Source organism: Carassius carassius, chromosome 32, assembly GCF_963082965.1.
Source record: "Carassius carassius chromosome 32, fCarCar2.1, whole genome shotgun sequence".
In the NCBI taxonomy this organism is placed as follows: Eukaryota; Metazoa; Chordata; class Actinopteri; order Cypriniformes; family Cyprinidae; genus Carassius; species Carassius carassius.
Genome location: NC_081786.1, coordinates 9,617,554 through 9,645,349, shown reverse-complemented (window position 1 = coordinate 9,645,349; position 27,796 = coordinate 9,617,554). Strand labels below are relative to the sequence as shown.

Genomic DNA, 27,796 nt, shown 5'->3' with positions numbered 1-27,796 from the left:
AGGAATATGCTTCAGGGAAATGTATCAGAGTAAAAGTATACATTTTAATTAGGAAATGTAGTGGATTAAAAGTGAAAGCTGACAGAAACATAAAAACTCAAGTAAAATACAGAAACTTCCAAAAAAAATACTTAAGTACTGTAACAAAGTATTATTACTTCGTTACATTGTTGCATGTCTCTTTAAATTATAATGATGTCACTCATACTTAGGCTACTACTTTTTGTCATAAACACAACTTTTGAAATGTGACTGAATTTGTTATTAAGTGCATTAAATTTGATATGTACATACATACATAGGCCACATACCTTTGGAAACTGTTATATTTTATGAAAAAAAAAGTTGAATATTGAAATCTTTTAATGCATCTGTGCTGGTGTGTCAGTTGTTATCTGTTCTGTTGAAATTCTGTGTTTAACTTGTTATTACTTATGTATCTGTAAATATTATTAGAAATGGGCAGGACAGTGCACATTTATTTGTAGTTCACTTTAATCAGATTAGGGATTCTGAGAATGTAACCAACACACTTTAAGTCACATGGTAATGTGCATGCTGAAGAAAGAGTTCATAATTTTTGTCATATTTCTTCATTCATATATCTATATATATATATATCTATATATATATATATGTGTGTGTGTGTGTGTGTGAAAATAGATTTAAAGTGGAACAGATTTATATTTTAATAAAAACCTCATAGACATATTAAAATACGTATTATACATAAATGAAATAATTGTGTCGAGCGTTTTGATTGGACGTACATTTCTTGGTCCTACACCTTCCACAGAATATATAAATACAGATAAATACATTTAGACCACTTAACTTAATGATTGCTATAAGGATGTGAAGAGACTTTCAACCAGCATAACAAAAAATGTTTCTGAAGACAATCACCTGTTGCACCTTTAAATGTATGTAATACTGTAAACTATGCTGTATTCCCAAATAAATTCAATTTGTCTTGTATTTTGTATGTGTTCTTGCTTAATAATAAATGTGCATTTTTTGATTATTGGTGTTGCCTCAAGTAATTCTGTGCGTGTGTGTGTTTTTTTATATTTATTTCCAGCCCATTTTAAACCAGCAATATAATACTTTTTAAACAATAGATGACCTAAATAAAACAACCCAGCATGGTGGGTAAAAACATTTAACCCAACCAGCTGGGTCAAAATAACCCAGCATGTTTTAGAGTGTACATTCACACGTCTTGGTTTGTTACAATATATATTTCACATAAAATAATAATAATAATAATAATAATTAACTTTTTTGTATAGCAAAAACAAAAGAGAAACTGAAAAGAAGTAATGTGCTCAAATAATGTATACATCATATGCCTTCCATGTCATATGCCTTCCATAAATATGAGCATGAAAAATACATTGTAGGAAGTAGAACACAAACAACTTAAAAGGAGTGTAAAGAGCCAATTTTAAAACTGAATTCAAGCTGGACACTTCAGAACCAGCAGAGATGATAACTGCAATTTGCAACAATTCTGCACATTTACAATGGATTAAAATCCAGAGAAAGCAAAAAATCATTTTATGATAAGCCTTTCATTTATTTGTAATTTCTTTGTAATGTTTTCTACCCATATTCCATAGATGTGTGATTGCATCCAGAAGTGTTAAGCAACTGGGCATGGTTTGCTGTGGTCTGAAACAAGTGCTAGAGTGAAGGAGCAGGTTGTTTTGTCAACGACCATCTCACATTCATCAGGGTGATCTATTACTGTTGGGATCCTACAAACACACACACACACACACACACACACACACACAGACAAGATTACTTTTTATAAGCAAACTTGGTAGCACTTTAGTTTACAGTACTGTTCCTGATGTACATACTATGTACTTATTATAATAATTACAATAACTATTTATATGCATATGCATATTATAACTATACTAGTAATAACTAGGTACTAACCCTGAACCTACCCCTAAACCTAACCCTACCCCATGTAGTTACCTTATATTACCAGAACTTTATTAGATAAATACACTGTAAGTACACTACATGAAAGTAGACGTACTGTAAAACTTGTGCAACCGCAAACTTTGTATTGAAAACCAAATGGTCATGAAAACACTAAATATATAATATTGTCTAACTACTTTTAAACTTACTTGTTACAGCATCTAATGCCAAATAGTGCACAAAGACAGTTGTAACAGTCCTTCTCCCATTCAGAGTTGAAGTCATGGATTACTCCATCAGAGTCCACACAACCTAAATAAACCAGCACACACACAGGACCATAGATAAAACTGTAAATGAAAAATATTGTTATTGATGATAATTGACCATGATTATTTAAAACAAGACATTAGACAGAGAGCTTACAAAATATATATTTAATAACAGCTGTGGTTTATCCTTATAATATAGCATTCAAACAACATATGCTATTTCATTTATAAACATGAAAATATTTTTTTTTAGTTGAAATTTCTTTCAGAAAGAAAAAGCTTTGGACAGTTCTGCTTACCTTGTAGGTTGTCTGTCGTGTTGTGGACAGATGACAAATCAACTTGAGGTTTTTGAATATAGCACTCGGCACTACAGGAGACCACCATGAAGAGAAGAATACACACTCTCAGCAAACCCACCTGAGAAGATGAAGTTACTGGACAGTTAAATGTCATATAATGCCAATAAATAAAACAATTTTTTTTAAATAATTTTTTTTATAACTACAGACACTCCCATATTTTAATATCAGACAAAGCTGATACCAAAAGCAGTATTTTGTTGTGGTAAATACGTCTAAAAGGCTGTATTATAGATCATGATCGAAAAGACCTAATAAACTGTACTGTACCATGTTGTAAAAGTTCCAGCTAAAGCAAGTGTTGATGAGAGATCAGTTCAACCAGTGGCCGAATGCACACACTCACAACTTTTTATATTGTTTCATTGCTCTGATAAATCAAAAATGACAAGCTTGTCCTACAGTATATTAATTAAACAGGAACTGGCTTTACTCATGATGGGAAAGTAAAGTCTTTTATCAAGAGCAATTAATTAATAGTCCTAGCCTATGTTTGATCATGTCACTTTTTGTATGTCATTTTGTATGTGTTGGCACTTAACACAACTGCATAAATACAAAGAGCCTTTTTGTTATACATCTATTAAATCATATATTCAGCCAATACACTCAAAAATAATTTGTTCCTTTTTTTAAAGAATAATAACCTATTTTGCATGACTATATGAACTCATCTTTTAAATAACTTAGCTATAAGTGATTAAAATAAACTTCACTTCAAATAAACAAAACACCTCAAATGGTCCCTATAGAATTGATATGATTAAAAATTTTCATTTTTAATGTTACTATTAAATATTAATGCTTATTAATATCTTTGTGATGTTACGTAACACATTTCGCATCAGCATCTACAATATTGCTCACAGAGTTTGGAGTTTTAATGTCTTGTCACATTGATCCTCGAGTCAAGCAATGAAGGGCAGTAGAAAAGAAAGGAAAAAGGTAAAACTGTCTATAACTGTGTCTGTGTGCTTATTTCATGTAATAATTACTAGCACCAAAATGAAGTCATTCTGTGTGACTGAAAACTTCAACGTCAAATCAGGATAAACAGTTAAATCATTTAATCTCTAGTCAAACAGCACTGCAAATTCTGATGCATCACACCTAACTATATAAACAGAAACTGTACTAATAAGTTAATCTACAACACAATTGACATTTGTCATACTAAAACAAACATAAATGTGTTCAGTGAGTCTGTAAACTTTTATTCCTGTACAAGTATTCTCCAGGTACCCCAAGTGATAAGACTTTTGTTAGCATCAAGGTACATTTAAATAAAACAGAAAAGAAAGAAACCGTTTTATAAATCTGTTACATTCACAAATACCTCATGCACAAACTAACAAACACAAAAATCATACGGGTAAATGAAAATGCTGCATCTCCCTTTAAAGTCCATGTAAAAGTACTGAACATGTATATGATGCTCATATTGGCAAAACATTTCAAAATCCTTGTCTATTCCTGGAATCACATAAAACATTTATTTATCTATACAATGGCCACATATTAAAAACAAAGTGTCAAAAAATGTGTTAGCAAAAATTAAGCATTATATCTCTGTGGCTGTAAGACTGTACACCATTACGATGTGTCAAGACTTAGAATAGGTCCTATCATGTATTATTATTTAATTAAGACTAATTGTATATCAGTGCTTTTCCAGTTAAACATACTGTATGTCTCCAAGAGTTTAAAAACTGCATGCTTATTGGTTAGTGTAACATAAATCTGCAATTGTAAAATCTCAAAACTGTTTCACCAGTGAATTGACACAATGATTTTGTATGATAAATTTTCCAGAGAAAATACATATGCTGTATAGATTGGTATAGGTAGATTTGGTGAAATTATAAGAAATGTTAGTCAGCAAAACAAACAATAACAAAGAAGTACAAACGGAAGTTTCAAGAAAGTGATCAAATGCCATAGATAAAAATAAATTATTTTCCCAGGGCTCCAAACATAAAGCTTGACATAATCAGAGATGGCCTATCCCAGAAGCATCCTCATGAAGGAGGGTTTGGAGAACGGCCAGCCATACTCATTTGGAACAGGTCCGGTCACGTTGCACTCAAAGAAAGAAAAGAGAGGGAACCAGATACGGGCTCGGCGGCTGTGCTGATAGGCTTGCGTGTTTGCTAGCGTGTGATAGTACAGGAACAGTCTGGTGGTGATGTAGAACGCGATGAAGACGTCGATGGAGTAATGTTCATGAGCCGCCAAGATGAAGAAGATTCCAAACAGGTTTAGCACCCAAGACATGGTGTGGATGAAGTTCCAGTTACGTGGCGTGTCTAAAAAATCACAAAAAGACATTGATCGCACTACTGAGATTCAGCTGATAAAGTACTAGAAGGGCTGGATATTTTCAATGAGTAAAACTCTTCACACCGTTTACATACTCACATTCAGTGACAAAAAAGTTGAGCATGGTGAGAACAACAGTGTGTCCACTGAACATATAATCACCACATGTATGAACACCAGTTAAAGACATGCCAAGCCCGCTCCAGATTTCCAATGCACGCTGCACTTTTGCCCATGCATCCCCATACATCTGCAAAATACAGATATGCATATTATTGCTCGCCCACTGTGCAGATGGAAGATAGTCGAATGTAAGAGGGCGATAATTAAAAACATTCCAATATTTTATAATGATATAAAAACTAATTAAAATATATTATTAACATTTTATATATATTTTATGCATATATATATATATATGTGTGTGTGTGTGTGTGTGTATGCTGATATATGGTGGTATTTTGCCTGTGCAAAACACAATGCTAGAGTGTTCTGGGTGGTTGCTTGCCAATGACATTACTGTACTAGAAGACGATGATATAATCAAGAAGGATTGTTTCTACATATCTTCAAAAAGATTTGTGAAAAATCTTATTGTATATGTTTTATATCGTCTTAATCTGTCAATATAAAAAAAACTCCTGAGATTGATAATTTTTATTTAGGCCAATCTAATAACTTTAAAAAAAAAAAATTTACAAGTTCTAAAATATCACATTTACAATCTTTTTCCTATTTGCAATCTGGAATTAATCTCCTTTATGTGGGCATTGATAATGCAACGTAATGTGACATAATTCAACTCTAATTTTGTTCAAAAAGATTTGATTTGCATGAAATGTACAAGAATATTGAGGGAATACCTACAGTAAAATATGTCTTATTCATTGCCCAACGCAGATGCACCTCCAAGACAAAAACTGAGAAAGACAGATGGTGTGTCTGTGTGTGTGCACCTCACCTTGCCTGAACACTGCAGATGATGACCAGGTACAGACAGCGAAGTAACAAACATTGTGACACAGCGGAGCAAGAACACAGTGCCTGTCAAATTACACAGCCTGCGAAACAAAATGGACCTACAGTAGCACACACAGAGAAAGACAGAGCAATGGAAAATGAGCAATGCATAACAATAATAATATCACAGTATGTAATTCACTGTTGTACCACACACAGGATTTTTTAATAATAAAGCATTTTAATTAAATACCAGCACTTTCTAAAAAATAAATGAATTGTCTTTGAGAATATTACAATTACACAACATTAACAAAGTCTTGAGGCCATAGCAATTTTTTGAATCTCTCTTGTGCTGGGTTGCATTTTGACTTTGTTTGTGTGTGTTTACCTGTGTTTGTGCATCAACAACACCAGCATTAATATGGAACCCAACACCACTGCACATGCTTCAGCCATGGCGAAGGCCCAGGGAATTCTGGGAACACTGACACATAAATAACAAGAGTCATAATTTTTTTATTAACACTACAAAACCACAAGAAAAGATTACTGAAAAAGAAAAAAAAACTGAATTGTGAACAAAAACAAGCAAAGTTGGGTGGTGCTTTTAATATGCAGATATCTGTTGTATTTTCAAAATGTTCACTACAAGGATTAAACCATTTACAAGGGGTAAATTAATCATTATTATTCTTATTATAAAGAAAAAACTGTTGTATCAGTTCATAGTATATTACATATATTTACGTAAATTGTGTTATATATTATCCTTTCACATATACAGTACAGCATAAATTTACTAAAATGAAAATTCACTTTCGGACAGACTTGCACTGAGGTAAGTTTTAAATGAGCACAATTAAAAATATATATGCATTCAAATGTATTCATAATTAAATAAAAAATCTAATTGTGCATTGTAATCACTGTGATGGTGCTTATCACCTAAAATGTTATTTTCAATACATCACCCAACTCTATGTGAACTGGTGAAGTAATATAACACACCTTTTCTGAAATATTCCCACACCACCCATTCAGATATAACTCACCTGTCTAGAAATATGTCCGGAAGTGGTGGGTATGTCCTCATGTCAGGAACCCGCTCATGCACTAGTACCATGACGAATGATGTCACTCCGCACACCAACATGGCGTAAATTGTGCTGAGTGCCGTCTTCCAGTACTCCGGGTCCAACCGAACACAATACTGTTTACGCTTGCCATTCGAGTAACTATGTTCCCCACCAACTGTAGTGACCCCCCCATTACAGTGTTGATGGTCTCCTGACCCTCGCTCTGCGAAGCCATTAGAGATGACACGGTCTGATCCTTCAGGGTGTATGAGAGACAATGCACTGACCTCTGACCTGGACTGTGTGAGGGCTGTGTGTTGTCTCTGTAGCCTCCGCACAGCCAGCATCAATCTCTTGATATCACCCAGCACCTTGAGCTCCAGTGGAGGAGATCGCAGGTCAGTCTCAGTAAGACAAAGCAGACTGGCACCATCCAAACGGTGCTTAGAGCACAGGAGATCCACATATTCACGAAACCCCTGATCTCTGAGCCAGCCAGCGACCTGCTTACTGCTCCAACCCTCAACACCAACGTACCTGGAGCCTGGCATACCTGCAGAAACAAACAAGATTACACATGTTAATGTAAAAACACACAGATAAATGTTAAAGGGATAGTTCAAACAAAAATTTGCCGTAATTTACTCACCCTCATTTCGTTCCAAACCTGTATGAGTTTCTTTCTTATTTTGTACATAAAAGAAGATACAGGTGCACCTCAATAAATTAGAATGTTGTGGAAAAGTAATAAAAAAATGTATTTGAGTAATTCAACTCAAGTTGAAGTCTTTGGTTCTTTTAATTGTTATGATTTTGGCTCAAACTTAACAAAAACCCACCAATTCACTAACAAATAAGAATACTACATAAGACCAATAAACATTTTTAGTGAATTGTTGGCCTTCTGGAAAGTATGTTCATTTACAGTACAATACTAGGTAGGGGCTCCTTTTGCTTTAATTACTGCCTCAATTCGGCGTGGCATGGAGGTGATTAGTTTGTGGCACTGCTGATGTGGTGTGAAAGCCCAGGTTTCTTTGACAGTGGCCTTGTTTCTCGTTTTCCTCTTGACAATAGCCCATAGATTCTCCATGGGGATCAGGTCTGGTGAGTTTGCTGGCCAGTCAAGCACAACAACACTATGGTCATTTAACCAACTTTTGGTGCTTTTGGCAGTATGGGTAGGGGTCGAATCCTGCTGGAAAATGAAATCAGCAACTTCAAAAAGCTGGTCAGCAGAAGGAAGCATGAAGTGCTCCAAAAGTTCTTAGTAAACAGGTGCAGTGACTTTGGTTTTCAAAAAACACGATGGAGCAACACCAGCAGATGACATTGTACTCCAAAGTCCATTCCTGGTGAATTCTTGAATTGATTTTGCTTGACAATCCTCATAAGGCTGCGGTTCTCTTGGTTGGTTGTGCATCTTTTTCTTCCTCACTTTTTCCTTCCACTGAACTCTCTTTTAACATGCTTGGATACAGCACTCTGTGAACAGCCTGCTTCTTTGGGAATGAATGTTTTGTGGCTTACTCTCCTTGTGAAGGGTGTCAATGATTGTTTTCTGGACAACTGTCAGATCAGCAGTCTTCCCCATGATTGTGTAGTCTAGTGAACCAAACTGAGAGACCATTTTGAAGGCTCAGAAAACCATTGCATGTGTTTTGAGTTGATTAACTGATTGGCATGTCACCATATTTTAATCTGTTGAGATTTGGTGGGTTTTTGTAAAATGTGAGTCGAAATCATCACAATTAAAAGAACCAAAGAATTAAACTTGAGTTGAATTACTGAAATAAATGAACTTTTCCACAACATTCTAATTTATTGAGATGCACCTATATTTTGAAGAAAGCTGGTAATCAAACATCAGTCGATGGTCTACATTGACTTCTACACTACAGTATTTATTTCCATACTATGGAAGTCAATGGGGACCAAAAATGTTTTGTTCTTCAGAATATCTTCTGTGTTCACCATAAGAAACAAACTTATACAGAATAATAATAATAATAATAAATAATTTTTGGGTGAACTATCACTTTAAAGAAGTAATCTAAAAAAATTATTCTGACTGTGCACTAAGAATGGGTCATCTTGTAAGTTTTAGATTTATTTATTTATGGGACTTTTAACCGTTCCCCTGCTTAGTTTTCCATTCTGTTGCAATCCATTGAAGTGTTTGTGATGTAAACACCAAAAACCAACCTAACAACACAGAGTTTCCTTAAAGGGATAGGCCACCGAAAAAATGTCATCATTCATCTAAGCTTGAATCATTCCAAACCTGTATGACTCATTTTCTTTTGTGCAAGAAGTTATTTTGAGAAATGTCTGTATTTTTGGTCCATACAATGGAAGACAGTGGGTTTCAAAGTGGTTTGATTTCAGTGTTCTTCAAAATATTTTATGCTCTCCAGAAGAAAAAAAAAGTCTTAAAGGTTTGAAAAAACAGGAGGGTGAGTAAATCATGACTTCATATTTAGGTGGACTATTTGGACTACTTATTATATGGACTACTTAATTTCTAGCGATATCATCGACTTGATTGCACAGATACTATTTAAACTGAACTGAGCTGGATGATGACATCACTGATTTCAATGATGAACTGCTTTTTTTGCATTACTGACAAACTATTTTCATATTTAATGCTGTACAGATGCTTTGACACAATCTGTATTGTTAAAAGTGCTATATAAAGGTGACTTGACTATATCTTTAGGAATCATTAATTGACTAGTCAGTCAAGCAAGCTGGTTTTGAAAATATGTAGTTTTGCATGTCCCTAATCCAATCAGTGACAATAAATCCAACAGAATAAACTAACACTCGCTTTACACACCCCTGGTTTCTTGAATCACCCTCTACAGCTCACCATCTTCAACTTCTCAGTCACTGACTCCAAAGGTCTGTGCACAATCAGTAGTACTTGTATCCGAGTACATTCATGCAATCAACAGTTCCTAAATTCTGCTGATTCTGAAGCCTTAGTGCTAAAGTGCAGAGTTTCTAACAAACACACATTGGACACTTTCTTATCAGTGGCTGTGTGTAACCTCAGTTCAAAGAATGTCTGAAATGTGATCAATGTTCTGAGCTGAATTAGTTTCAATTAACAAACCTAATGACCAGTATGTGCTGACTTAATTTACATTGTGAACTGTAGTCACTTCATTAACATGATCCCACTATTAAAGCCCCTTTCACACTGCACGTCGGAACCGGAATATTGAAGGAACATTGCCAGGTCGCCTTCTGTGTGAAAGCAACCACGTCCCGGGATTGATTCCGGCATTGAACCCCAGGTCGGGGACCTAGTAACATTGCCGGGTTCAACCCGGGACGAGGGCAGTGTGAACAAAAGCCAGATCTAATGCCGTGTCGAAGTGATGACGCGCCCAGAGATCGTTCGCTTGCTTCATTGAAAGTATAACGTGCCTAATGTTTTCGACTCGTACATTACACGTCACGCCCTGATGTCACGTGTCTTTACGGGATATTTACGGGTTGTGTGTGAAAGCACGCACATATCCTGGGTCATCACTGGCAGTGTGAAAGTGCAAAATCTAGCGACCCGGGAACAATTGCCGGAACACTTTACCCGTGTATTTGCCGGAATGGCAGTGTGAAAGGGGCTTTAAGCTATTAACTAATCAGACAAGTAAAGAGAACTTAACATCTTGCTCTTGATCTATAATTCAAGATCAAATGTTTGCAGTTACACCTGACATCAAGGCAAAGGACTTTCAGTTTGCACACAGACAGGATCAGACAAAATTATCTAAAACTCACATCTAAAACACGCTGAATTACATTACACACACAGACCCTTATTACTGCCCTATGTTAAGGAAGTCGTGGCCTAATGGTTAGAGAGTCGGACTCCCAATCGAAAGGTTGTGAGTTCGAGTCCTGGGCCGGCAGGAATTCTGGGTGGGGGGAGTGCATGTACAGTTCTCTCTCCACCTTCAATACCACGACTTAGGTGCCCTTGAGCAAGGCATCGAACCCCCAACTGCTCCCCGGGCGCCGCAGCATAAATGGCTGCCCACTGCTCCGGGTGTGTGCACACAGTGTGTGTGTGTGCATTTCGGATGGGTTAAATGCAGAGCACAAATTCTGAGTATGGGACACCATACTTGGCTGAATGTCACTTCACTCACTTCACTCACTCACTTAGACCTACTGGCACAACTGGATAGTAAAATGAGCAGACATTTCCAGCCATGCTGACAAATTCACATACAACACTTTTGCGTTACACAGAAGGAAACCTATGGGTTTGAAACAAGTCTAAGTAGATGATGATCACACAATTTAAACTTTTAAATGAACTATCACTTTAAATGTTCAGGAAACAATGCATGTGACTGGTATGTGCTGTGTGTACATGTTTACGGTCTTTTATCTACATTACTGATCAGCTACAATATTTAATGACAGACTGTCAAACATGTGACAGTCCTGGAACTAGAATGAATGGAAAAAAACATTCCTGACATTCGGTGGAAGCTTCTTAAGTCAATAAACCTCAACTAAAACAGCCCCAGTCTATTCTAATTAATAATAAAGTGAATACATGCATCGGGTGTGAACACCAATACAGTTCACATATACAATACTGCCACTCCGTACCAAGAACAATTATTGATTCAGGGACACTACGGAGCGGTTAAAACCAAGCATCTGTCCTCTTGCACAATACTGCATGAACAAACAGCCTGTTGTTACCAAATCCAAAGGCATTTGGATGAGTTTCATCTGATATACATGCACTGATACACAACACCGAGTTTGGTTTAGTAAAACAAAGTTCTTAGTGAATAAAGAAGTACATTTATTTTCAAAACTAAAACTATGAAAAATATATTAACAATATAACATACAATTTGGGCCACAAAGGTGTCTAATAAATGGCTAGCATTAAACACACATATAAACGCGTGCGCACACAAGACTACAGTTTTAATGATTTGTGACAGATAGCTAAAGGTAGCCAACAAACTATAGAATATATTTAGTTCAAAAATCTTGTTGTTGCTGATTACGAACGCTAGAGGGTCCAAAAGACAAAAGCGATTGCGCAATACCACGAACCTCAGAAACTGGCTCAGAAACTTTTAGATGTAACTCAGAAAGTTACATCTAAAAATGTAAAATCTTCAAAATTTAAAATCCAGCTAACCCTTATTAAAATCGCGGATGGTGTGTGGCCAGCCAGTTTCTGAGCTGTGGTTTCCAGTATCCAGTGTACCAGAGGAACAGGAGTCTGTGTTTGAAAGTAGGCTACACACCCGACTGTGATAGAACCTGTGAAAAGGCACGTCCAAGGAAGAGTCTAACATTTCAAAATAACATCTAAATGGTTCTAAAATGGAAGCTTCATCCAAAAAATTGAGGTAAAAGGAGATGTTAAGCAGAATTAGTCACCACTGTATGGGCTTCATTGTATAGAAAATGTTGGGAAAGTGAATGGCGACTGAGTTCGTCGGTTCTTAATTCCTTTGCATTCTACGGGGAAAGAAAATCATACAGGTCTGAAACAGCATAGAGGTGAGTAAATGATAACAGAATATTTATTTTGGGTGATTTACCTATGTGGACACAAAAAAGAATCACAAATAACCTTTATAGAGTAAAGCACTATCTTATTGTGTCTGTCCTAAGGAATTCGCATATGACTTCTGTATAGAGTATACACAAACAATAAGCGCTCAAACAGCTTTACGAGAGAGAGAGAGAGAGAGAGAGAGAGAGAGAGAGAGAGAGAGAGAGAGAAATAGCGATAAAACACTAACAAATCTGACTTTGGTTCCTTGACAGCGTGGAAGAGTGTCTGTTTTGGGGGTGGGAATTGCTTGTCATATTAGCTATGCGCCTGGCTTACCCTGTTTGTCCGTGTGATTATTTAAATTATCCAGTTGTGTTAAAAATCCTCGCCAAAGAGCTCGAGATCCCAGCCTTGTGATCTCGAGCCACATCAGCCTTCAGTTTCTGAGTCACTGCCATGCTGCCAGTGACGCCCAAAAGCATGTAAACAGGAATCGTCGTCATGCACGACACGCCCCTTAGGTGTGGCTACGGAACTCCAAATATGGAATTTTTTGAGCAAAGAACTTGTTCAAGTGGAGATACTGACCGCGCCTTCATCACTGATGACCTTTCTTATCATGAATTATCTCGTTTTACGAGCTTTACCTGAATGTAATGTACTGGAAATTCACTGAATATGTGTAATGAGTTTTAAAGAAATCAAAATAGTCAGATGAACAGTTTTGTTGTGTTTTCTATAGACTTTTGTAGGCAACTATGATGGTTAAGTGCTTTAGTCATAAATAATATAGTTGCCCAGTGCGCATAATAAAAAGAAATTAATACAAAATGAATAGATTCACATATTTCCACATCTGAATGAAAATAAATATCAATAGATACACATATTTGTATCTGATAATCAACAATTAAGCAATCAAACAAATATTTATTATTTAAAGGGATAGTTGAACCCATGATTTACTCACCCTCTAGTCATCCTAGGTGTATATAACTTTATTTTTTTCAAATGAATATAACCTGAGTTAGATTCTCAGCATATTCTTGTGGAGCACTTTTTATGATGGATGGATGTACTTTATTTTGCTTAAAATTCTCGTCCACCATTCACTTTCATTATAAAGCTTGAAAGAACCAAGTTTAATATATATATTTATATATATATATATATATATATATATATATATATATATGTGTGTGTGTGTGTATATATATATATATGTATATATATGTGTGTATATATATGTATGTGTACATATATATATATATATATATTTATATGTGTGTATATATATATATATATATATATATATATATATATATATATATATATATATATATATATGTATATATATGTATATATAACTTTGTATTTGTCTGCAAGAAGAAAGTCATATACACAGTAAGTCACAGTCATTTTTATTTTCAGGTGAACTTTCTCTTTAAATATTTAAATATACATAAGACTCATTTAAAGTTACATTTAAACATTTCACTCATTTTCTATTCCAGGTTAGATAAGTATTTACTAGTTAGGCAGTCCATATTTTCTACTGTACATTAAATATTTAGTTTTTATATGTAGCACTTCATATTTCCAAACTGCACTCAACAGCCAGATGCAATGTAGCAGTATCAGTCTCATGTATTTATTTGTGGAGCAACAACCTAACACTCTTATGCCTGCTTTCTCTTGTTCACACAGTTACTCATTGGTCAGGAATCCTCTGGAACAGCAAGTGTGTGATCTGATTAGGTGGTGCGACTTCATATTGTGACCTCAATCTGAGAAGGTGAATATTACATTACATTTTTGAACCACTTTTATTAATAAGAGCTCAGTTCTGCTGTACTCAACCATAGTCTTTTGTCAATAAAGCAAGTGATCAAGCAATCATATAATTCAGTAACAGAAAAAGTAACAGAACAATCTTATTTTAAAACCATGGACATATTGTTTTCTGTATTCTATTAATTTTTCTATGTTCTGTTTATACACTTGAGTTTGAACATAAAATATACCCAAGTGGAGGAATGTTCTATATAGATTTTGAATTATTGCATTGTGTTCTGTTTTAGGGTTTCTGCCAGGATGTATGTTTTTCTATTGATTTCTTTCTTACCATGTCATACAGAGTTGGTCTTTGTACACTAGGTTGTGCTGTTGTACTTAGATTGCAGTTGAGTTTGATTTGGTAGAGATATTCAGTGGTAAAACTTGTCAAATTAATGGTGAATAGTACAAAACACTTCTGTGCATGCTGGTTTTAGGGCAATAGGACAAAATAATCCCTAACATTTAACATTAGCTGAATTTTCAGAGATTGTTTGATTGTAGGTTACACTGATTTCTATATGTGTTATTGCTGTTAACTGGTTCATCTGTCTTGAACTTCACTGGTCAATGTAAAGTCATTGCTCTAAAAATCTCACCAACCTTTTCAGGGTGACCTAGCAATAGGTGTCCTGCATGTCTGGCAAGAAGTGCTTTCTCAGGAAAAGCTACTTCAACATACATCATGAATCACATCTTTTTTTAACAAAGAAGTACAGCTGGAGTCAATTTGCACAGAAATATCCTTGTTAAGATCCCCTGGACTGCTAATGTCAAGGGATGTAGGTTACAACTGCAATATAATGCAAGATAATATATACAATTGCACTGTTAAAAAGCATCATTGGTGCAATTATTACAGTGTATCACTGCCTTCATGTGTGTGTGTGCAACAGAAAGAGGGATAGATCATTTAAACATTACACATGCTGAATTGGTGAATTTGATATTCTAAAAACAGAGTGAGATATAATAATGATATTATGTGTGTGTTTCCCTTTCTTGTCAAAGTGTCTGAAATGAGATCTCAGTTCTGCTGTCTTAGTTATGCAACTCTGCATTCCTCCACAATAGTCAAATGGAAACACTAATGTGTGTGTGGAAATGATATGTAGGCCAGCACAAAGTCCTCCTCAGGGTTGTTGGAAAGAAAGAGAACGAAAATGAGTTCTGTTGTTTTTACTGTGCTTTACATAAACTTTCTGTATGTGTGCTGAAATATCATTGTAGGTTTTAAGTTACCCACAATTTCAAAACATGTTTTTATATATGTTCATTTAGAGCTGTCAACCAATTAAAAGTATTATTAAATTAATTACATGAAATGCAGCTTAATCGAGTTCTTTAGCCTTTATGTCAGAACCTGCCATGGTTTCCCTCAAGATTTTCTCGTAGGTTTTTATAAAGGGGGTTTTCAGTTTATGATTAAAATAAGGTCTGTGGTAAACATGAATTGAATGTTTTGGTCTACAATGTACATTTTGCGCACCTTTACTGAAAACGTGAACTGTGAAGCAGTTACTTATTTAAAAAAACAACAACATATGTTTGTAATAAGTAACTATTAAGAATGTTTAGAACCCTATTACAAAAACCCATAGGGAAGTCTTGAGGGAACCCAATCGCATTCGTTTTCTGGGCTTTAATATCATAGCACTCTATTAATATTAGAATTAGCTGAAAAAGTCCCCAAAAGAAGATAATTAAAAGATATTTTTGTGAGCATTGAATATACATCACAAAAAGTTTCTTTATAAGTCAACATATTGTTTGTTTTGTTAATTTAACATATTCCTCCAACTGGCAGTACACAGCAATTCAGTTTGCATGGTTCAAGTCATACATGAATTCCTTCTGAGTCTGACATGTTAATTGCTGGTCTGTGTGTGAGACAGACTGATGTCATTGGCCATTGCATCATGTCTTGCTGTTCTTTCAGCGACTGGCGCTATGAGCACTGCATTTTAAGTTGGATTGTCAAACTAAAAGTAATTAAACCTCAAAAAGACATGTTGAGACTGCAGCATAAAACTTCTGAGAGCGCACAAATGACTGTATTTTTCCTGAGTTTGTGCTGTAGTTTCAACGTAATCACTCATTTAATTTTTCATTTCAAACCAAGCAGAGTTGTAACATATTTATATGTACTTGATTAAGTGTAATTTAGTGTGCAGTACTGAACATGCAGCTATTATGTAAGATTTACAGTGTAAGAAAGTACATTGTGCCTGTTTGTTCATGAGTTCAGCTGAATTCCTGCAGAAAAACAAACCTGAGAAATAAGCAACAGCGACATGCAGTCTATGTAAAATATGCTATCGGGGTCAGAAAGAGAGTGAGAGAGTAATTGGGAGAAAAGAGGGTCAGAGAAAGAGAGAGGGATTCTGTGATTTTTCAGAAAAAGCAGTTCAGAGGGAGGCCGTTGACGTGGCAGAGAGGAAGTGGCTTCAGTTTGATGGGGGGGGGGGGGGGGCGTAGGAGAGACGGAAAGATAAAATTTTTTTTATAGCAAAACGGAGAGAAAGAGGGACTGTAAAAAGGGAATAAAACATCCCTTTATCTGTACAGTATGGAAATTAAAAGTTTATCAAATATCAGTGATAAAATTACAATTACCATATGTGTACAGTAGAAGAATAATTGCACCATAACAAACATTAAAACACATTGTTTTAAATATATAAAAATTACATACAAAGACTACATTATTTGACTGAAAAAAATTGCTTACTAATCTTTTTGTGCAAAGTTACAATGTTTTTAAAAAGTTTGGGGTTGGTAAAGTTTTGTAATGTTTTTAAGAGGTCAAGGTTACATATATTTTAAACAAAAATTGGGAGTAAAAACAGTCATATAGTAATTTTTTATTATTTATTTGAAACTTTATATATAGGCCTATACTAAACCCTTTTGAACAATAGTGTAATTCCGCACAAAAAGTTAGGAAGCGATTCTTTCTCTCATATGATATAGTCTATTTGTGGCTATATACTTAAAAAAATGTGTATTTAATGTTTGTTCTGGTAAACTTATTCTTCTACAGTATTGTTCTTGTGATTTTATCACAAAGTCTCTATCTTTCATGATGATGTACTGTAAAGTGCTGGTAGATGCTGTATTTCATTGTTATATTTGTCCATTGTCGGCCATTCAAAAGTGTACTGTAAACATAATTTATACATAATTTTATATATATATATATATATATATATATATATATATATAGAGAGAGAGAGAGAGAGAGACACTAAAACTAATGCTAAAAACTACTATTAATGTCCTCTTTTTTTTTCCTCTCTGGAAATTTTCAAAGGTTTCATGTGACTGTGTTGTATTTGTTTTGGAGAGCTGTAGGGTGCGTTTCAGAGAATGTGAACAAAGTTAAGGAGAATGCGAGTATGTGCTGAGTGTGTAAGTATTAGCCATATGTTTCTGTTTAAACTGTTTTAAAGGGGTGGAGCATCATTTGATTGGCATCGGTTTCCCCTTTCTCTAATGCCCGCCCCTTGAGCCCTTAGCTCTTGGTTTATTTTCCTCTTCTCATCTTTCACTTCTTTCGTCAGCTACCCCTTTTCCTTTTCTCTCTGTCTTTCTTTTCCCCCTTGCTCCATTTCTTTATTCAGTCAGGCCTGTGTCCTGCTGCAGAAGGGATCTGAGACTCTTAGAGGAGACGCCAGAGTCCATATGAGTCTTGTCGTTGGTTGGACCCCTGGGCCCAGGGCTGGTAGGATGTGCTTCAGGTTGAACTGTGCTTGCTCAAAAACTTTTACCTTGGAACTTTAAGGCGGGATAAGACTGGATGAAAGTAGGATTTGTTGTACCTGAGCCTTTTTGCTTGTTGAGACATTAACTGTACAAATCTGAGCCTCTTTGGGCCAGGGTTCTTGTTGATTCTTGGATGAGCCGTTGATCTGGTACCACGTGCTGATTGGCTGGGGCTGTGTTTGGTGTTGGTGAATGGCGCGGCGCAGTTCAGGTGGACGCGGGCGTGGAGGCAGCTGGCTCACGGCCTGTTTTTTTCCATCCTCCTCAGGGAGAGAACGTGGAGAAGCCCTGGGTGCAGAGGAGTGTATGCGTGTGTATGTGGTAACGGCAGACTACCAGCGTCAGGAAAATACAGAAATCAGCCTGAAAGCAGGAGAGCGAGTCGAGGTGATCGAAAAGAGTGAGAGTGGTGAGTGGCACACATCCATAAACACACAACATAGTCTTGTATGTCAGAAATCACTGGTGAAAATGCCTGTACTTAGCATTTTTATAATGTAATACAACATTTGTATTTACAACTTACATTATACTTACTAAGTTTTTTTATGTAAATTGAAAAATGAACATGAATTTCAGAATGTTCTCCAGCATGCTTTAAGATGATCCAAATAGCATCTTGTCCTTCTGTCCTTCAGGAAGAACATCTAACTGTCTGAACGAAGAGTCACATGATCAATGTCACAAATGTACCTATTTGATTATTATCTTCATTGTTTTTTTTTTTATTATTATTTTAAATTATAATATTTATAAATGAACATTTTCAAAATCTTAACTCTTAAATTAGATTATGTATACCAGATTTTCAATGGTGTCGCTTTTTTGAACATTCAAAAAACACCCAAACTAACATAGACCAAAAAAAATAAAAATATCCGAATGTCATTTTTTTTTTAAGTTTTAATAAAAGCTTTTTTATACCTCATAAATGAAACATAAATAACTCAAAATCCTTTGACTCGAAAACTCTTAACATTTAACTACCTCAAGTCTGTCAGTTGTTCACAGAAAAAAAAAATCTGAAACCAGTCTAAGGTTTAAGCTACTCTAAAAGTTTAAGCTTGTGTTTAGCTTGAAACCTGGTTTAGCTGGTCTCTCAGTCAGACCAGTTGAAACAGACCATTCTAACCATGTTGGTCACACTTGGAGACCAGTAACCCAACCTGGGTTTTTTAAACAGTGTTTTTTTTTTTTTTTTTGAGTGGTAATTAGAGTGGTAAACAATTTTTTTGAAAATATAAAAGTGCACATAAATTTTTCTCTAAAGCATTCAAACCATGGCATTAATGCAATGCAACTTAAACTACTTATGCTGTCACCATGATTTGTTGTCAATGGATTACTTGACCTTCTGTGACCTGTCTTTCATGGAAGCTGTGCTTATTTTTCTGATGTTACAGTTGTTATTATTTTTATGACCACTTTGGAAGCTAAATGAGCGAATAATTGAATAGCCTATAGCTACTACAAAATGTAATATTTAATTCCAGAGACATGCAAAAAGTAGCAATATTTGCTACAACTACAACTTAAATAATTAAATAATCAGTTCTGAGGAAAGCAATGATATTGAGTAATTTTTAGCAGTAGAAGAGTGTGTGTGTGTGTGTGTGTGTGTGTGTGTGTGTCTGTGTCTGGAAAAACCCCTCCACAGCCAGATACTCGTATTTGAGTGAAGGTCTTTAGACCATCTTAATGGATCCTCCAGAATCTTTCCTCAGCAGAAAAAGTGTGTGTTCATATGCATTATTTGTACATGTTTGTGTGTCTCTGCGTGAGTGTGTGCTGCTGAAGCCTTTATGTTAAAGTCATTATGAGCTTAATATTCCAAAACAACCTTTCTAACTCTCTCTCTCTTCCATGAACTCTTCTACTAAAATACTGAAGTATTTCATATCTGTAATCATGTCTTTTTTTTTAGCTTGGAATATTCTGATTCGGTCCTTTAACACATACTGTACATACACACACACACACACACACACACACACACACACAAAAATGAAGACGGATGTAGTATATGCTGCAGATATCTGATGTTCTATACTTGTGTATAGTCAATCTGTCCATTTTTTCCTTAAGGTATTTATTTACAGAGCATAATAAACTGGGAATCTGGCAACCTAGTGTGTATGTTTGTTTGCTCTAATGAGCCTCTCACACTGTGAGCACTAACTCATGGCAGGTGTGTGCAACCAGTGACAGCGTGCTTATGCTCAGCATAAACAGTGTTATGGTTATTAACATTTTTAGGCTATTTGAAAACATTAGTGAAGTATATAGTTATAAAAGTGTTAAATATACAGTGGAAAAGTTAATTGATGTTTTCATGTTATAATTAATGTTGTCAGTAAAAAAAAACATTTTTTTTTTATTGAGCAAGTGTGCATTGTTAATTAAAAATTGACAGTAAAGACATTTATGTTACAAAAATGGCAATTTCAAATAAATGCTGTTCGTCCTAATAAATAAATGTATCATGGTTTAAAAAAATAAATTAAGCAGCATAACTGTATTCACTAATAATCAGCAATTAGCAAATCAGCATATTAGAACAATTTCTGAAAGGTCATGTGACACTGCAATTTGGAGTAATATCTGCTGAAAATTCAGATTTGTTGTCACAGAAAGAATTTACATATTAATTTTTTATAATATTTCATATTACGAAATGTGACTTTTTTCCAAATAAATGCAGCACTGGTGAGTATAAGAGACTTTTTTCAAAAACATAAACTTTTTTTGATATTGTTAACTTCCTAAACTAAAGTTTACTTAAACGTTTAATTTGTCCCTTTATTAAAATATTACTGTATGTAATGTATGTGACTTTGCACATCAACAAAGACAATTTAATGGCATTGCAATGTAACATAAAAAAATAATATGATACTATATGTGTGCTAATTAAGGCCAAGGCATGCGTTTATATTTACACACTATGTAACAGGGAGACTTTGCTCCACCTTTTTATCTACCAAGGGGTCCTTGGCCTGAAAATTGTTACATTGCATAAATAACAGATGCTTTTTACCATATACTTTATCCTTAAAAATAACATTTAATGATCTTATTTTTGTTTATGCTGATGTGTTCAGGACTAGTAAAACTGTTAAGACAGAAGGGAAGTGACCCAATTCAAATGAACAGCTGGAATCAGTTAGATCAGTGGTATGTGATCACAGACTCTCTCTCTCTCTCTCTCTTTCTCTTCAGGGTGGTGGTTTGTAAGAACAGCTGAAGAACAAGGCTGGGTTCCTGCAACATACCTTGTCTCTCTCACAGGACGTCGAGACAACCACAAAACACCGAACGGAGAGAGTAAGACAAATATACACTGCTAAACTAGCCATTTAATCACCCATGCTGCTGCTAAACTGAATCAAGAACCATTGAACAAACAAGGCACATCTTTCACAATAGATATCAGAGTGGCTGGCTTATGCAAAACACACGCAGTGGCCAAATGTACTGTTTTTCTTTGTCTTGCACAACCCTGAACTCTTAACAGTTTCCATTCATTTGCTTCAAAAGATTTATGCATGAAAACTGTTGGTGAATTCTGTTACGGATGCAAGTTCATGCCATGTCGGCACATAGAGGCTTGCTTGGATGAAAACCATACAGCCATCACATCCTAGCCAAGGGACCCCCTCGCTCAACACACACACACACACACACACACACACACACACACACACACACACACACACACACACACACACACACACACACACACACACACACACACACACACACACACACAGTTCTTGGAGCATTTAACAGCCTGGGAGTGAAAATTCCAGCAGAGATGTCAGATTTTCCATCTCCTGGGGTCCAGAAGAGTTTTACTGTACAACCAGGTCCAACACACACTGACCCATATTACAGAGAGAATGTGACTTGTGGCGGAGAGATTTTGCAATGTCTGCATGTTTCACTTGGGTTTTCCACTTCCACACCAAAATAGCAAACAATCTAAACACACAAGCATTACTTAAAGCAGCACAAACAGTACTGGGACATTTAAAACATGGGACAATTCTTTTAGCAAAACATTTCACAAAAAGAAATGTGTTCAGTGTTAAAGGATAAAACATAATCCATTCTGTTCAAATGAGTGTAAAAAAAACATTTATACCACCTCTGGTCGTGTCAGTAACGAATAAATGGAATGACTTTGGAGATTTACAGTATATTTGTCTATGTAGATTGTATCTTGTAGCAGGACAGTGTACATTGTGCTCTCTTTTCTCTTTTGTCTGTAGCAGAGAGGTATATTACAGTTCAGTCCTTCAGCAGTTCGAGTCAGGATGAGCTGGGCTTTGAGAGTGGCGTCATTGTTGAGGTCATCCAGAGAAATCTGGAGGGCTGGTGGTTCATACGGTAAACTCTTCTTCCACATGTTTATTCTTCCCTTTAAACTACTTCAGTATGCTTTAAATATCCTTTGCTTTCTTTTGCTGGAATCGTCTCTATATTTAATGGGTTTTTACAGAAAAAAATTAAATTATTGATGACAAACAGGCAGCCCTAACCTTACACTCTCACTTACTCAGTCCGAAGCTAAAAGGGTAAATCTTTGTACCTTTTTTACTCCATATGGTACATATTAGTATCTAAAGTTTATGTATTATGTATGAAAGGGTACTGTTTTGTACCTTTTTTCCCCCTGAGAGTGTAACATCCATGTGAACAATCACCATTGTGTTTTTGAAGAAGGGGTTATTGCAGTTTCGAAAATAATCACTAGTTTGTAAGTTTGTTTTAGTTGGGAATAAATCATTTAATGTAGTTAAATAGTAGTCAAATTATATATATATATGAAAGCAGTCTCTTAGACATACCAAGGCTGCATTTATTTGATAAATGTATATTTCATAAAATACAGTAATATTATGAAATATTATTACAGTTTAAAAGAATGCTTTCTATTTTAATATAATTAAAAATGTTATTTATTCATTTGATGGAAAAACAGAATTTTCAATAGCTATTACTCCAGTCTGCAGTGTCACATAACCCTTCTAATATGCTTCTAATATGAAAATATTCTGAAAATGCTGATTTGGGCCAAGTTGAAAACAGATTCTTAATATTTCTGTGGAAACTGCAGTACATATTTTTCAGTTGTCTCTGGTTAATAAAAAGCTAAAAAGAACAGTATTTATTTGAAATATATATATATATATATATATATATATATATATATATATATATATATATATATATATATATATATATATATATATTGTAACATTTCACACTTTTGAACAATTTAATGCATATTTGCTGAATAAAAGGAAGAATTTCTTTCAAAAGCTTATGAATGGTGTTGTTGTTTATAGTTATATAGTTTTATTGAGAAAATGCCCTTGGTTGGCGGTATGTGTTGGCAGTATGTGAATTATCTCTCTCTCTGTTCTCCTCTCAGTTATGGTAGTAAGGAGGGATGGGCTCCAGCTGCCTATCTGAGGAAAATGCAAGATGTCATGGCGGGTAACCAGGCAACAGAGACAAATAAACCAGCTGTGCAGGGTCAGGTGGAAATCATTGGAAACCTTATGGAGATCAGCAACCTCCTGAACAAGAAACCCTCCAACGAACGACACTCACACACACAAACTGACACCATTGAACACCGAAACAGCACCACAAACACATACAGGCACTCACAGACGGACACATATACACAATACAATGGTGATACGGAGCAGACTGATGCTTACAGTAACAATACATACAGTGATAGAAGCAGCGGCAGCAGCATTAACACAGCAGCTAATGCAGTTACTGGTAGTTTAGACAGAGACTCTGAAGGTCCTGTCACCCAGCACACAGACACGAGTGTGCGTCTGTCTGTCTCAGACAGCAGTGTGTCTGTGTCAGTGTTGGATGCTTGTGGAACTGCGTCTGTTTCTGAAGCAAGTGTGTCTTCAACATCATCCACTATAAAGACCAAAACCGTCCCTCCATCTCCTGCCATTGCTCGAGTCGCACCTCAGAGATTCCACAGCACTGAGACCAGTGAGTTTCTACCTTTATCTTTAATACATTTTCACTTTTATTTCCCTTTTTGTGCTTTTACTTTTTATTTCCTTGTTTTCTTCTTTCCTTTCTTTTTTAATATTTATTTTCCTTTCTGTTTTTATTTGTCTTCCTGTTTTCTTTATCTTTTTATCTCTTTTCTGGTTTTGTTTCTTTCCTTCTTTCTTTATGTATTTTCTATAATGTTTTTCCATCATGTTATGTGTTAAAGGGTTAGTTCACCCAAAAATGTAAATTCTGTCATTAATTACTCACTCTCATGTCGTTCCAAACATGTAAGACCTTTGTTCAAGTTTGAAGTTTGGAACAACATAAGTGTGAGTAATTAATGACAGAATTTTCATTTTGGGTGAACAAACTTTTAAAGATTACAAACACATTTTGATGTTTGATTTGTTTTCCCTAGGATCACCATCAAACAATCAAAAACTGCCTCCACGTCGAGAAAACAGCCTGGTCAGTGTGTGTGTTCTCATTTTCCTGTTCTCTGTTTCTTTTTTCCTATTTCTCTCCATTGCACACACACACACAAATAGGTCATTTTGTGGTTTTATAATATGCTGAACAGCATATTCTTCTCTCACATTCAGGGATTTCAGTTACCGCAGCCCCCAGATCCACCTACTGTCGAAGCTGAGTATTACACCATCGCTGAATTCAGGTCCTGCTTGACAGATGGCATCAGTTTCAGTGGAGGACAGAAAGCTGAGGTACAATATGGGGGACAATTCTGGGGATTTATATGTATATATATATATATATATATATATATATATATATATATATATATTAATAAGTGCTGTAATTCAGTTATGACACAATAAATTGATCAAAACCGACAGTAAAGGCATTTATAATGTTACAATAGATTTCTATTTCCAATAAATGCTGTTCTTTTGAACTTTCTGTTTATCAGAGAATCCTGTAAAAATCATTATAACAGTTTCCACAAATAGGAGTGGCCCAGTTTATTTCAGCATTGATAATTAAAAATGTTTCTTGTGCACCAAAGCAGCATTTTACCATGACATCTGAAGGATTTCGTGACAATTAAAACTTCAATAATAGCTATTGAAAATTAAGCATTTCTATCAAAGGGATTACATTTTATTCTTTAATTTAATTTTTAAATAAATTCAAATAGAAAATAGTTCTTTTAAATTGTAATAGAATTTCACAACATTACTGTTGTGTATTTTTTATCAAATAAATGTGGATTTGGTGAGCATAAGAGATTTCTTTCTTTTTATAGTTTTAAAAAAGTTAATATTTCTAAATCAGCAAACTGTGATGACTTAGCCTATGTGATATAACAACTATATTGTTGGACAAAATTGTTTAGAACTTCTATACATAAACTGATCTGAAATCTTCAGTAAAAGTCTGACAACTCACCCCAATGTTCCCTATTAGCTGCAAATAACATTAAATATAAGTATTTCTACAGATGGACAAACTGTGTATGTTTACAGGTCATTGAGAAGAACTCTGGAGGCTGGTGGTACGTCCAAATCGGAGAGAAGGAGGGTTGGGCCCCATGTTCTTACATCGACAAACGCAAGAAACCCACCTTGAACCGCCAAACCAGTACACTGACCCGGCCCAAGGTACCACCTCCTGCTCCGCCAATCAAAAAGCAGAACTCACTTCCATGTGTTGAGTCTGAGGTTTTGACCCCAACGAGTCCAAGGGTGTATGAGGAACCAGAGTATGATGTTCCAGCAGTGGGCCTTGAATTTGATCCTGAGCAGGAGTTTTTTCCAGGAGATGCACCGACTAAAGCCCCGCCTCCTTTATGTCAGCGTATAGTTTCTTTTACGTTGGGTGAAGGGGATGAAGAGGATGATGAGGATGTGTATGCCAATGGTGGCTTCATAGCTGTACCGCAGTGTAAGGACAGTCACTACGACACATACTTGTCTTCTTCAGCGCACCGGGCATCTATGTGGGATCCACCGGAATATGATGCCCCAACAATCGAGCCCAACATTGAGACCTCTACGACGCTATATGCACACTCAAAGCAATCTAAACTCAAACAGCAGGCTGATGAGTCTAAATCCAAACCGTCCGTGCGTCCGAAACCTGCAAACCAAGACTGTAGTTCTCTCAGAAGACCCCAAAACCAAGAGCAACCAGGCCAGATGCAATTCAGGACCTCTCGCACATCTGAGGACTCTGAGAATGGCTCGTCAGATAAATTCCAGACGTTTAGTGATCCGCCTTCCTTTTTGTACCGAACTACAGTGGCGTACCAGCGGAAAGAGCCGTGCGAGCTCAGCTTTCCCGCGGGAGTGCAGGTGGAGGTTCTGGAGAAGCAGGAGAGCGGCTGGTGGTTCGTCCGCTGGGGGAACGAAGAGGGCTGGGCGCCCACCTACTACCTACAGCCAATCAAAAGCTTCGAAACAAGCGGTACAGAAGCCAAAACCACCGAGAAGGTTAATTCTGAGACGTCTTGGTCTGCGTCTCCTGAGTTGGAGATTTCAGTGCAGGAAGATGTTGGAAAGTTGAGTAAATGCGTAAGTTTGGAGAAGAATGAGCAGCGTGTTAACCAAAGCCTGAAGAGTGGACACAGATCTAACCAGCAGAACTGCCGGGTCGGTGTGAAGCAGCTCGCCGTCAGACCTCAGAACGTCCTCAAGGACAACACTAATACGCACACAACTCCCGCAGGTCGGAGGAACGATGCGCTGCCTAGTCTTAGCTACAATGACCAAACCACCTCTTCTTGTGCAGGTAATACAGAGAGCATGAGACGTAAGGTACCAGTGTCAATGGTGAAGCCTAAACCTCATCTGATCCACAACAACCTGCGCGAGGAGTACGTTTCTATCGCTGACTATCACGGCGATGCGGAGACCATGAGCTTCCCTGCTGGCACGAGGCTGGAGGTCCTGGAGAGAAACCCTAATGGATGGTGGTACTGCCGTGTGCTCGACACAGCTAAAACACGAAAAGGATGGGTGCCCTCCAACTTTCTGGAGAGGAAGAGCTAGTGGGTTACCAGATTTAGATACCAGCCTTACGTCTCATACATCTTCACCATGGCCCCAATAAAATCATGTTCCCTTTTTAATTCATAAGAGACATCGCTGTCTCTGTTCACAAAATCAAAGGGAACACTAAAGTATCAGTCACAAGTGAATTCTCTTGTTGACTGACAACTTGTTTATATGCTGTATACTCCTGCTTGTGCTGGATGATGTGATGTTATTGTCACTGAACAGGCTTTTAGTTATTGCTCTTAGCTGTTCCTAATATGCTGCAGAAAGTTTTGATTAAAACTTGTCTCATTGTTTTTTTACTAAATAAATATCAGGTCTGTTTACAGACTAAATGCACTTTCAAACAAATGTCTGTCTGTCTATCTATCTATCTATCTATCTATCTATCTATCTATCTATCTATCTATCTATCTATCTATCTATCTATCTATCTATCTATCTATCTATCTATCTATCTATCTATCTATCTATCTATCTATCTATCTATCTATCTATCTATCTATCTATCTATCTATCTATCTATCTATCTATCTATCTATCTATCTATCTATCTATCTATCTATCTATCTATCTATCTATCTATCTATCTATCTATCTATCTATCTATCTATCTATCTATCTATCTATCTATCTATCTATCTATCTATCTATCTAT

General features: G+C 35.9%; 4 protein-coding genes across 8 annotated transcripts in view; 2 read left to right on the top strand and 2 right to left on the bottom strand.

Moving 5' to 3' along the window:
- The window catches only part of slc16a9a (solute carrier family 16 member 9a), a 164,587-nt gene that overhangs the window by 44,669 nt on the left and 92,122 nt on the right, over positions 1-27,796 (top strand). The gene's annotated exons all lie outside the window — the stretch shown is intronic.
- On the bottom strand, positions 1,344-3,276 carry si:ch73-288o11.4 (beta-microseminoprotein). Its single transcript, XM_059520158.1, has 4 exons — positions 2,846-3,276; positions 2,513-2,633; positions 2,151-2,253; positions 1,344-1,760 (listed from the first exon to the last, which is right to left on the bottom strand). The coding sequence occupies exons 1-4, from the start codon at positions 2,846-2,848 to the stop codon at positions 1,646-1,648; spliced, it is 342 nt and encodes a 113-aa protein (XP_059376141.1). The 5' UTR covers positions 2,849-3,276; the 3' UTR covers positions 1,344-1,645.
- samd8 (sterile alpha motif domain containing 8) lies at positions 3,620-12,965 on the bottom strand. Its single transcript, XM_059520157.1, has 6 exons — positions 12,821-12,965; positions 6,910-7,486; positions 6,246-6,341; positions 5,856-5,973; positions 4,994-5,144; positions 3,620-4,881 (listed from the first exon to the last, which is right to left on the bottom strand). Exons 1-6 carry the CDS (start codon positions 12,912-12,914, stop codon positions 4,577-4,579), a joined length of 1,341 nt encoding a protein of 446 aa, XP_059376140.1. The 5' UTR covers positions 12,915-12,965; the 3' UTR covers positions 3,620-4,576.
- On the top strand, positions 12,463-27,636 carry sh3pxd2ab (SH3 and PX domains 2Ab). Of its 4 annotated transcripts, XM_059520156.1 has the most exons (9): positions 12,463-12,486; positions 14,192-14,279; positions 18,354-18,494; positions 21,305-21,409; positions 22,357-22,474; positions 23,523-24,115; positions 24,543-24,592; positions 24,727-24,846; positions 25,609-27,636. In XM_059520156.1, exons 3-9 carry the CDS (start codon positions 18,392-18,394, stop codon positions 27,130-27,132), a joined length of 2,613 nt encoding a protein of 870 aa, XP_059376139.1. In that variant the 5' UTR covers positions 12,463-12,486; positions 14,192-14,279; positions 18,354-18,391; the 3' UTR covers positions 27,133-27,636. The 4 variants fall into 4 exon arrangements, with proteins under 4 accessions (XP_059376139.1, XP_059376138.1, XP_059376137.1 ...); XM_059520155.1 differs by lacking the exons at positions 12,463-12,486; positions 14,192-14,279 and adding an exon at positions 17,844-18,044; XM_059520154.1 differs by lacking the exons at positions 12,463-12,486; positions 14,192-14,279 and having other exon boundaries at positions 17,845-18,494; positions 22,360-22,474.

Excerpts from the sequence above, each read along its gene's own strand:
- sh3pxd2ab (XM_059520153.1), top strand. The coding sequence starts at position 18,278 with ATGGCGCGGCGCAGTTCAGGTGGACGCGGGCGTGGAGGCAGCTGGCTC. Across the intron at positions 22,475-23,522 it reads GAGGGCTGGTGGTTCATACG|TTATGGTAGTAAGGAGGGAT; the intron begins GTAAACTCTTCT and ends TTCTCCTCTCAG. Across the intron at positions 24,593-24,726 it reads CACGTCGAGAAAACAGCCTG|GGATTTCAGTTACCGCAGCC; the intron begins GTCAGTGTGTGT and ends TCTCACATTCAG.
- si:ch73-288o11.4 (XM_059520158.1), bottom strand. Across the intron at positions 2,254-2,512 it reads CACGACAGACAACCTACAAG|GTTGTGTGGACTCTGATGGA; the intron begins GTAAGCAGAACT and ends TGGTTTATTTAG. Across the intron at positions 1,761-2,150 it reads GGCATTAGATGCTGTAACAA|GATCCCAACAGTAATAGATC; the intron begins GTAAGTTTAAAA and ends GTGTGTTTGTAG.
- samd8 (XM_059520157.1), bottom strand. The coding sequence starts at position 12,914 with ATGTGGCTCGAGATCACAAGGCTGGGATCTCGAGCTCTTTGGCGAGGA. Across the intron at positions 7,487-12,820 it reads TAATCACACGGACAAACAGG|GTATGCCAGGCTCCAGGTAC; the intron begins GTAAGCCAGGCG and ends TTGTTTCTGCAG. Across the intron at positions 4,882-4,993 it reads CAACTTTTTTGTCACTGAAT|ACACGCCACGTAACTGGAAC; the intron begins GTGAGTATGTAA and ends GTGATTTTTTAG.